Raw genomic sequence first — 12,103 nt, 5'->3', positions numbered from 1 at the left:
ACTAAGTTTAGCCACCACAAATTAGTTTGTAAAAGGATTTTTTCAAGACATTTTCAAGATTTTTAAATTCTATGCCTTTAATAATATAACAACTGGTGAAATTACTCTGAAGGTCAATTCCTGTTACAAGGTAATGCTTATTACACTTATACACTTCTAGGTCTTAAAAAGCAAAACCAATAGCCATTTTTGGATGAGCTGCTGTTTTTTAGAGGATTGGTGTGTCACATTTTAGAGGTATTTTAAAGTTTTTTTCAGTATTTTGTTCTTTTGTTGACAGCCTGGCAGAAATGGACCGCAAGCTTTTGCAAATACAATCATGGCAGCAGCTGGATCAGAGTAAGGCCATCAGCCAAATCCTGCAGGAGGTATGTTCAGCATGTCATTAGAGTGTACCTACCTTTTCGACAGGCCTAACGTCAACATGACAATTCCCCTTTTAGCTAGTTGCATTTCTAAAATACCAGTTTTGAATCAACTATTTGCCATATCTGTTTAACGTATTTTTCAAGGAAGAGAGCAATTTTTGGCAATATTCATGCTCAAGTTTCCCCCTATGAATAAAACTATGAGGCATTACGCCTTGTGGAATCCTTAGCAAATATATAGGCTGAAGTTTTGTAGGTATATGTTAATCTCCAAGATGGTTCATTTATCTTGTTGACAGATGCTGTTTGGGTAATTGATGCCAGGCTGATTTTACTACAAAGTCCCCCTCTTTGAATTTTTGTTATGTATCATGAATACTCGGAATAATCGGTCAAGCACTGAGCACCGATGATAGCACATGATAGTGATAGATAAATAATTGGGAATTTATTACAGAGATCTAATTGTTAAGCTGCCTAAACCTTTGAAGAAGACAATAGGTTTAAATTACCCCTCTCCAAAAAATAACAAAATATATTGTGTTGACTGTTTTTCTTTTATGAGAAGTTTCACTCTTACTTTTGACTTTTTAAATTTTTAACTTCCTTTTTTCTAGTCAGAAATGCAGAAGGCTGCCTTTGAGGCCTTGCAGCTGAAGAAAGATTTAATGCATCGACAGATACGGGAGCAGGTGGGTGTGATCTGAGGGGGATAAATCAAGAAGAGACGGAAAATGTACACGAAACAGAGGAATACAGTTTACATGTGTTTTAGTAGTAAGCATTGCAGCTATTTTTTGAGGCAAACCAGTTGGCAGGCATAGACAGGGTGGGATGTATATTGATGGCCTTAAATCATAGTCTCACTGCCACAATAGCTGCAACCCCTTAGTCTCATTTTATGTGTAACAGGTATGCTATAATCCCCATAATCTGTTATAGCAGAACAATAAATAATATACGGTAACCCAAAGCAGCAACATCTTACCATTATTCATGTTGTAGTTGCTAAAACCATGGCTTATTGGTTGCTTTTTAAGCTTCATATGCTCCAAACCCATTCAAAATTGAATATTAGGGCCTCTGCAAAAAGTGGACATACTGTAACTTTAAGTAAATTAGTACTGACTGTAATATAGAGGTTACCATTTACATACTCCCTGTGTTGCTCACCTGAGAAAAGCATGATAAATAAAAAATGTCTTTTTTTGTCTGTTGCATTAAGACAAATTTATAGGCTGCCAGCATGCTAGAACATACATTAAGGTACACCATAACATGTTAACAGAATGCACAAGAATTACAAATGATGAATGGGCCACTAAGGTGTGGTTTACGCTCCAGGTTTTACTTTACGGTAGTACATTACATTGGTTGTTTTTGAATATGTAGTTCCTCCATTTTCATCTTTGCCAACATCTCAGCATGTTATTTGGCTTTCTTCCTGCCCTGCCTGGCTGTTGCTTTTTACTTTATTATCATTTCCTTTTGCTGACATGTTTTTTCAAGGATACACTGCATTTAGAACATAGAGTCCATCAAGATAAAATGGAAGCATTAAGCCATATTAGATCCTTACAATATTTTGATTCAGGCAGAACAATGTCCTTGCTGCAGAAATATCTTGCTTTAGTAAAGCTGTCCCTTCACAAAAAGCAGGTTATAACTTGTTTCTCTGACATTGAACACACAGCATTCAAATTTGTTAGGTTTTAATAATGCTTATGAAAGCCACTATAAATTCCAGCAAAATCAATAGCTTGCTATTCTTGGAATGATGTAATTTTTCACAGTAAGAGGAGTGATAATGCTGTGCCAGATCTTCCAGGGATAGATTTATAAACAATAAGAGAGAAAATGGCACTCCAAGCTTCCCCATGACCAAAAGCCTAGCCATTTTGTCATATCATTTTTTTTTACTCTAGACATTAGAGTTCCAGTATACCTCCGTATTAACCTTTGGGTAATAGTCGACCTAATCATCCCTAATGCAAAAAAAAAGCATTTAGTGTTGCTGATCTCCACACTTACCAGGTTTGCTGTATGCTTTTCTTCTTAAGCTTGTCCATTGCTTGGCATTCACTTGAATTTGCTCTTCCATGAAGTGTCCCATGAAGCCCTTCCCCAGCTACCCTTGCAGGCATGCTTTCCCCCTGCAGAAACAATGTGAAGCACTCAGCGAGCGCACTCTTACGGAAAAGAGGGTGTAGTGGCTACACTGTGCTTTAATAGTTAACATTGACGCATGTGCTTTACATAGAAGAATGCAGAATGTACTCTCTATGAGCATGCATTTTAATTCAAGTACTAATGGGGCATTTAGTCCCACTGGTAGGTCTGGCAGAAGGCTTACAATCAGGTTATTAAGTCTTCACATTTTCATGATAGAATATAAAGGTTGAGTATTTAATTTTTTGTTTTAACTGCAAAAGCAAAAATATGGCATTTTCTGTATAGGAGAATTGCAGACTAATCAAAATTGTATTGCTATCACCCATTGCCAGTTTATTAGTATATGTTATGTTAATTACTTTTTAGCCTTTTCATTTGGGCTTGAAAGTGATCTGTGATTCCCTAATTTGTTAGCCGCACACAATTTGTTACTGATACTTCTCAAGATACCTGTCTATAGGTGTTTATTGTGTATCTGGGAGTTTACACTGCTACTGCTTCTGGTGCAGTAGTCAGGAAACCTGAGCTCCTGAGTCCTTTTTTTGGGCTATTTCTGTTAATAACCATAACAGCCTCTGTGGATTAGTGGAGTTTTTCGTTTTTTTAATTAATTAGATTCTTTTTTTTTACTGTGTTATGAGATGTAATATTTAAATTATATTCCATTTTTAATGTGGAATTCCATTTCAAGCTTTTTTCCCTATAAAGTAAAATAAAAGGATCTAAACCAATATCAAGTTTTTCTAAACTGTCCCCTTTGGGAAGATTTGCTATTCCTATCCTGTTTCCTATCATGAAGTTGTTAGTTGAACTTCTTGTTGTAGGTCCCTGGAATACATTTTACATGTATGGGAAGTCCACTAGTGGCTAATCACAGTGCCAGTGACCTCCCCAGTGAAAATAAAAAAAATGCACTGCAGAGAAAGGAAAAAAGTTAATTCAACTCACAGCAAAGTCCTAGTAGTCATCAGGACAGGAAGGGAAGTAAGTGCAGCTATACCGAACAGGTCACAAACAGCGAATCTAACCCAGGGGAGTCTACCAGCAATTCTCGAGGGCCCATGCACATTTTAGTATTTCTCTAATAGACAAGGGTAAATTGAGCTTGGTAAAGTTTACAAAAGGTCAGTAAAACACCATATTTATGAGAGTCTTGGCCTGTATGTATTCGTACATAGACTGCAATTGTTAAACTGTGATCAAACTCCTCCTCAGTCTTTATGGAATTTTGTATGTTTTGGTTAGGATTTTATTTTAATTTTACATTTATAACTTCTAATATCTTGTAAATTATGTTAAAATTTTACCTCTAGCAGTTTATCGGTAGCCTGCCTTATAAACATACGTCACTTTTTTCATTGCATAACATAGATCCAATGCATGTACCGCAACTCTATACAGCAGAAAACAATCCTTTTGGCTGCAGCAGAGGTCTTTCTTTTGTCCCCCTGGCTTTTAAGGCAGCTTAACTCATAAGAGTGAGATTTTATTTATCCAATCCCTCCTGTCTCATCTTCTGTCTAGATATTATTAATAGAAGCTGAGTTAATGCATCTGACTCAGCTGGAGGTCACGAGGCAAGAGCTGGACACAGAGGCACTTCAGGTATGTGGTCACCTCCCCGCGTCCCTTGGAGATTAAAAACCTTCAGGTTTCCTTTGTTTGTTATGGTAAACCATTCACTGATTGGTGGTGGTGGGGTGGTTTTACAACGTTTTGCATTCCACTTGTCATGTCAGAATTTTGTGCGTTCAAAACTTTTTAGGCTGTAAAAATATTCTTAGCAGATTGTGGCATGATGGGTTTCCAGCTCAAGTATATTAGATCTTTCAAAAAAACACCTTGGGAGATATTGCCATAATTGACAGTTAAGTTCTGAACCTATGGAGTACCTCTCATCTTTTAGCTTGGTTGACTTCAGAGTATTCTCTCGCTGGAAAAATGTATTCTTGCTTCCTGTTCCTAAGACAGCATAAAGTGAGAGAAAATCTACCCCCTGTAAGAGTTGTAATGAGAAAAAGGTGAGGCTTCATCATAAATTTATTTTTCCATGACAATTTTTACAGAGATGGGTGTTAAACCTTCTATATTATAGAACTTTTGAGCTGAACTTACTTTAGGGTTTCTTTAGATAACTAATTTGAATGCCAGTCTATAATACAATTTAATTAGCATATTTAGGAGTGGTTATATCAATAAATAAACAAATTATCACAAGGTGTTGCAGGGAAGGAAGAAAATTGAAATCTTACTGCTAACTGCTAGTTAGTTGGTAGCTGTTGTACTGGTTCAGTGCACAGATTTGCTGCTGTGCCTGTACATGTGATCCTGGAGTGATTTTTATTGGATACACTGGATGTATGCGGTACAAGTGGTACCGTACAATTGCTTACAAATAACTGTCATAACAAAATTCTGCCAATAGGATGAATGGTTTTTTTTTTCAGTTTTGTCCTATTTGTTTTTTTTTTTTTGTGTGTGTGTTTGGCACATGTTTTTGAGAGTTACATCTGGTGATTTTAATGCAATTATTTAAAATTCTTCTAACTAGGAGCATTGGGATTTGCTTTATCCTTGTGGTCAGTCCAATTACAATTGTGATATATGTGTGTGTGTGTCTGTGTGTTTCTACATTTATAGAGTAGAAGAATGCAGCCTATCATTTGCTATACACCAGTGATGTTACTGAGAGTGCAGTCTATCTATCCATTAGGGAGTTACCTTTGAAATAGGTTTCAAATCTTCATGGAACTTCTGTTGAAATTTCTATATCTGAAGGTGAAAGGCATGTGAAGGTCAGTAGAAAAAAAGCCTCCTACTTTGCTGGCCATTGGGAAGAATCTCACCCTTACTGTTAGTCAAAAAAAAATTCACTGGGGTTGCTTAAACTGTCCCACTGAGAGTTAGAAATTGCTCATGGAAACCCTGTCAACCTCTGGAGGAACCCTGTTTGAGAAACACTGCATTTGAGACCCATAACATTACTGATATTATGTCTGTTTGCTTGAGAATAGTGACATTACTGAGTCTGTCCATTCACTAGAGGCTGGTAACATCACAAAGAATAAGGTGACATCACTGCAAATGCAGCCTATCCGTTCAGGAAGGTGACATTACTCTGAATGCAGTCTATCCATTTACTAGTGGGAGGAGGCATCACTACAAATGCAGCCTATCTATTCACTAGAGAGGTGACATCACTGTGAATGCAGCCTATTCATTCACTAAGGACTGGTAGTATTGAGAATGCAGCCTATCCATTCATACTGACTGGTGAGATTACTGAATATGAAGTCTATCAATCATTACATGTATTTATTTCCTATCCAACAACTCTCCAGTGCCAAATTTTTGTCCTAGAAATATCTTTTGTGTCTCTGTTTAATGTTATGTTTCTCTCGATTTTGTGGTTCTGTCATGTTTTGCTGTAGTTTTTTTTTTTACAGCTACAGCGGTATCAGAAGGTTTAAAAAATACATAAAAAGTCTGCATCCACTGGTGGTCTCATCCATTTTCTGTTTCCCTGAATGCACTGGTGTCCAAAATCCTAAATACTGCTAAGGAATATATGACTTAAAGTGGAACTAAATGTTAAAGATTGCAACCAGACAAGTCCTTTATTGCAGAAGGGACAGGCAATATCCCTTCTGCATTAAAATAAACATATCCACCTGATTTAATTTTTTTAATTTACTTACTGAGTTTGTGGGTGCCCTGATCTTCATCTACTCCTCTCTGGGTGTCAGATCTTTGGCTATCTTGATTAGACCTAGATTACCTAACTCAGGTGCATGCCTTGCATATTCCATAATCCATACTTGTAAAGGGATATTGTGAACAGGCTGGTAAGCATGTTTAATTGCAGAGGAAACATTGCTTGTCCCTTCTGCAATTAAAAAATCACACCTACTTACACCTATGGAATGCAGATCTGTAGTTCCACTTTAAGAGATATTGCACTTGCAAACTGAATAAATATACTCTAAATATACTTTTTGAACAAGCACAGGGTCTCTCTCCCCCCCCCCCCCACATTAAATATATGGACTTTTATTTTTGAAAGCATAAAATGTAATTCTGGTTTTCACCCACAAGTAGTGCTCTAGAAAAAATCACAGATTGCTGTTCCTAGCTGCTGAAGAAACAAATGATATGTGAACAGATTAACCAACCTTTTTGCCTACATAAGGGAGCATTGGAACCCAAGTTTCTACAAGCAATAATAAATGTCAAATGTTAATCCCATCTTTATATACCTTAAACCATGTAATTAGCCAAGGATAGCCCAGTATATTCATAACCACTCTGTTCATATTGCACACATAAGATAGTATTCACAGTAATGGATTTAGGAAAGTAAAGGGTTATTTCATTGCTATATTTTATTTGTTGCATCATTGTATCCAGTCCAGCAAGAAATACCTGGGCTTGCTCACCCCTATTCATAGATCATACCCTTCCATCCCCACTCCTGTATTTGCTGTTGCCATTAGAAACATGTAGAACTTTGACCTTTTTTGTGAAAGATTTTGTAACAATAAGTGTTTTGACTACCTCACCAACCCAGTCAGCTTCTAGCTAATATCTTTCCTGGAAGCCTGGCTGCTATGGAAAACACAAAAACATGCTTATTTAAAATGCTTTTCATACACAAGGATCATTATCACCCTGGTAAATTCTGCAATAGGATCAGATCATGAGTTTTATTGCTCCAGCCTTAGGCTCCTATTTTCACCTATGTTCCCTCTCAGCTGACTGTTCTCATTAATTCAGGAGGTCATCTCGGAGCAGCGGAGAGCCCTGAGTGAACTTCTGCAGCAGCTGTTGAAGGACAAGAAACAAAGGGAAGAAGAATTGTTTGCTGTGCTGGTGAGTGCAGTGAGGATACTGCTAAGCTGGTTCATCTTCACATCTCAGATTAGTGTTTTTCAGGCATTATGTGGACAAAACTCTCTTTAACCCTATTTTACAGTGTTCCATATTATTGTAAGATTGTGGTAAATTCCTCCTGTATTTCATCTTATGGTGTGTCATGAGCCATAATGCATGTGTCTTTCAATTTAGAAATGTTGCATCTGGAATTATTAAACTACCCAGCATACATGTACTCTGAAAGTTCAAAGGGCATGCTTTACTAGAGAAGTGATAGATGGGTAGTAAAGGTGTGGTGGTCACATAGTTTAAACACCACAAGAGGTACATATATTAGTGGAAACTCTGCATGTTATTTATTTAAAATTTTCAAACCTCCCCACAAGCAAGATAGATGGGAAAAGTGGGGTAATCGATTAGATATTTAAAATGGAAGTATATAAGGCATTTTAATAATATTTAAAGTAAACCTGTCAGGATAGAAAAATGAAATCAGCCAATGTGAATTTTAGGTGACACAAATGTTGCTGCCTCACTTACAAAGATGTAATGAGTTGAATGACTCTTTACCTTTTCAACTTTTTTGAGCATAGTGTCAGGCAGACTGTATTATCTCCTTTCAGATACCTTGATACTACACTAGATGCATTCTTTTTCTAGGTTAACAAATAGGCAGTAAAGATGGGAGTATAAAAGCTTACATCATCATTAACAAAGTCTTAGATATAACGAGTCTTGGATATATATGTAGTCTTAGATCTGAGTGTTTAAAAATATTATCCAGTATTGCTATCAATGTTTAAGCTGTGCAAACTTGAATATTTCCATTACAAGTAAAAAATAAAGAGGAAGAGAGACTTTGGCACAAAAAGTGTATTGTATTATATTCAATGAGTAATATTAATGCAGAACATAACAGGTTCAAAGATAGGCCACATTAGTTTCTTGTGGTCTGAACAATAACACTTATATGTTTGGCACTTGTAGTGAGGGGAATTGATCAGCAAGAGGCTGAGAAGGGAGCCAGAGTGGATTCCAGGCTGAGAGAGCGCCAGAGTGGATTCCAGGCTAAGAGAGAGCCAGAGTGGATTCCAGGCTGAGAGAGAGCCAGAGTGGATTCCAGGCTGAGAGAGAGCAAGAGTGGATTCCAGGCTGAGAGAGAGCCAGAGTGGATTCCAGGCTGAGCAGGATCCAGAGTGGATTCCAGGCTGAGCGGGATCCAGAGTGGATTCCAGGCTGAGCGAGATCCAGAGTGGATTCCAGGCTGAGCGAGATCCAGAGTGGATTCCAGGCTGAGCGAGATCCAGAGTGGATTCCAGGCTGAGCGAGATCCAAAGTGGATTCCAGACTGTGAGAGAGCCAGAGGGTTCCAGGAAAGCCAGCGGCAAAACAGTACTACAAAGTTGTATAGAACTAGAAATCTTACTTGTAGATGTCCTGAGCCATCCCCAAGTCACTGATTTTAGCCACACGTCCACTGTTGGTTTGAGTCAGAAGGCAGTTTTGGGCTGCAGTATCCCTAGTGGAAATCATCCAATATTCTTAATCATCCCAATTGAGAATCATATTAGACTTGCTAGAATTCTGTTCCTGTTGCTGGGGAAATATTATTTTCACAATACCAAAAACTTAATTTGGAAGCATCATACCCTCTTGACCTCTACAGTTAGCCTTGTTATCCACTCTACAAGACCATCCGTAATTACTACAAGTGCCAAACACATGTTGATAAACCACTACCCCTGAGAAAGCAAGTTAGGGCGAAACGCGTCGAGCACAACAATCAACATGAATAAATGATTGGAGGTTTTAAATCCGTATGGCAAATAATATATATGTCTGGCTAAATGTTTTATGTCTAGAGCCCCCTATGGCCAAAGTGACGTTTTTTTTTTAAACATTCTTTATTTAAAATTTTTAAAAACAGGGTACAATAAAAAACGGGGAGGGGATATAGGATATCGCAGGATCAGAATTAAATCAAATAAACAGGCACATATCGACAAACCAACCATAATAGTAATCCAGTCATGTCAGTGCAAATTTGTAACAACAACAATACAATATAAATTGAGAAAGTGCAAGTAAAAATTAACAGAAGAATAAACTGTAATTGAACAAAACCAAATAGTATACTGGGGAGAGTTGTGACACAAAGGGAAGGAGGTGGGGGAGAGAGTAAGAGGAAAAGTACACCAGATGAGGGGTCTCTTCTAAAGGAAAAGCTAGAAGTGTGAGGGCCAAACTTAGAATTCAGTTAGAGGAAGCAAGGTCTCGGTATTCGGTAGTAAGCATAAATTGTGACCAGTAATACCAGGTGTGAGACACTTTCCTGCCAGTGGCCCTCACAGTGGAGGTAAGATCCTCCATACGATGAATTTCATTAACTTTACCCAACCACAAGCCAATCGTGGGTGGAGTCGGATTTCGCCAGCTAGCAGCAATGCAGGAAAGGGCAGCCACAATTAGATGTCTGACGACCGAGTTTTTGTATGCCTTCCTTGAAAATGAATTATGTTGAAGGAGGAAAAAAGCCAGGTTATCAGGAATGTTTTGGTCTGTCATCTGTTGAACAATGGTCCTAACAGTGGTCCAGAAATTCTGCAAAAGTGGGCAAAGCCAAAATATATGAAGCAGCGTGCCTTTCTCTGTCTGACACAGCCAACAATGGTCTGATACCTCTGGGAAAATGCGATGCAGTTTCTCAGGGGTGCGATACCATCTTGAGACCACTTTGAAGCAAATTTCCTGGTATTTACTAGTAATGGAAGCTTTATGAGTCCAAAAGAGGATATTTTCTTTCTGCTCCCCAGAGAGTGAGAGACCCAAATCGGCCTCCCAAGAACCTAGGAATGTAGGTGTGTGGGCAGGAAGGGGGGTTTGCAGTAGCCCATAGACTACAGATAAAGTGTGTCTAACACCCCCCTCACCCATACATAGCAGTTCAAAAGGAGTAAGAGACCTACAGTAGGACAGGGCCGGGCGAAGATCAGCCAGGAAGTGAGTAATCTGCATAGTTTTTCAGAAGTCCAAATGAAAGTCACCCATAGCCTCTCCAAGGCCCCCTGGGTCAATCCATCTGTTCACTCTAATAAAGTGTATTGCTCTGCATACCCTGGCAGAAAGCAGTTCTTCAAAGTGACATTGTTTAAACCACAAGACGTTATTGGTCTGTTTTGAATCTGTTATGTTCTGTGCCCCCTAGGGCCAAAGTCATGTTGTTCAGACCACAAGAAACTATTCTGGCCTATATTTGATCCTGTTATGTTCTGCATTATTGAATACAATAAACTTTTTTTGCCATAAAAACCCTGCTTTCTCTCTTCCTCTTTGTTTTTTTCTTCACTGAATAAGGGTTGACATCTAGTTCTATAAGAACTTACACTAAATTGTAACCACCGCTAACACTTAAAATTCTTTATTTCCATTACAATGTAATTCATAGTGAAAGTTCAGAACACTTTGCATGTGACTTGGTTATGGCAAAGTGTTCTTTGCCATTATGATTGCAAGCCTTGTATAGTAAAAATGTGCTGTGTTGTTTAGTTTATATTACATAACAAACTTCAGAAAAAAAAAAAAAAACACAGCAAAAAAAAAAAAAAATTGCTGCAGTACACCCTACTAGATCAATTTAGAGCTGTTCACTGCAGTAATTTTTTGCCACTAGATATCCTCAATATTCCAAGTTTAATGATGGCTAGCATCATGTAACCAACTTCTTCTCGCCCCAGGCAGTCCTGCACTCACTTTCTGGGGTGGCATTATAGTTGCAGACTGAGAACTCTGTACTACTGCACTAAACATACTTGAGTGTTGTTTAGTGCAACAGTAAAAATAGATCACCTGCTACAGCTGGATTAGATAAAGGAGAATCTATGATGTCATCAGATAATCCTTGGGAAAAAAAAGGTATGTATGTAGTTCTATGTTAAGGGCAGTGGTGGCTAGACATAAAGAAAACTAGCCTTGGCTTTTTAATGTTTTTGTTTTGTGAACTTCCTACTCAAAATTTTGTTTATTTACTTAGCTGGAGATGGATGCAAAGCGTGAGGCCAAGCAAGAAAACTATTGGTTGATTCAATATCAAAGGTTATTGAACCAAAAGCCTTTGTCTCTCAGGCTCCAGGTATGTTGTCTTTTATACCCATTGCACCTTCCTCAAGCCTGCACCAAAACCTAGCATCTTGTGGCTGTTTTGCAGGAGGAAGGACTTGAAGACGAACTGGTGAACCTTTTAAGAGACCTTTCAGCAGAGAAGTATCTTCCTTTATTTGCGCATCACCGCTTCTCCTTGGAAATGCTGGAGAAGATGGTTCCTTCTGACCTTAGGAAGGTAAGCACATTTATGACAAATAATCCTAAATAAAGGTACCTTAAAAGTCCTTTTCACAAATTTTTCCATTTTTTAAAGACCTTTTTGCACATGTATTTGACTGGGTAGTTTTTATACATACAACATGTTATCCTTCATTAACCACCTGGCCGTTAAACCGGACCTTGGTTTGGGGTAAAAACACTTGCAAAAAGTGTTAAACCCAAACTTTTCTCAGGTGGTTAAAAATATAAACAAACGTTATATTGCAATCCGATTGTCATACATTGTTTTTCGCGGTCCGGAGTCGAGTGTGCTCCTACACTCGCGAATCTGCCAATTAAGGCGATTAGATTTCAGCTGCGCGATCAAGGGG

The 12,103-nt window shown here is 38.1% G+C and overlaps 1 protein-coding gene across 5 annotated transcripts in view; it reads left to right on the top strand.

Annotated features, from left to right (window-relative positions):
* Positions 1-12,103, top strand: part of LRSAM1 (leucine rich repeat and sterile alpha motif containing 1) — a 70,595-nt gene that overhangs the window by 35,585 nt on the left and 22,907 nt on the right. For 4 of the 5 annotated variants that reach the window (XM_072431394.1, XM_072431392.1, XM_072431393.1 and 1 more), the window contains 6 exons: positions 281-368; positions 986-1,060; positions 4,065-4,145; positions 7,314-7,409; positions 11,443-11,541; positions 11,617-11,748. In XM_072431394.1, coding sequence (XP_072287495.1) covers positions 281-368; positions 986-1,060; positions 4,065-4,145; positions 7,314-7,409; positions 11,443-11,541; positions 11,617-11,748 — 571 coding nt within the window. The remainder of the gene's footprint in view (positions 1-280; positions 369-985; positions 1,061-4,064; positions 4,146-7,313; positions 7,410-11,442; positions 11,542-11,616; positions 11,749-12,103) is intronic. The other variant, XM_072431395.1, reaches the window with a different exon arrangement.

This window comes from Pyxicephalus adspersus, chromosome Z (genome assembly GCF_032062135.1).
Source record: "Pyxicephalus adspersus chromosome Z, UCB_Pads_2.0, whole genome shotgun sequence".
NCBI classification, from domain to species: Eukaryota; Metazoa; Chordata; class Amphibia; order Anura; family Pyxicephalidae; genus Pyxicephalus; species Pyxicephalus adspersus.
Note: the sequence above shows the minus strand (reverse complement) of the source record. Positions and strands in the feature narration are given on the sequence as shown.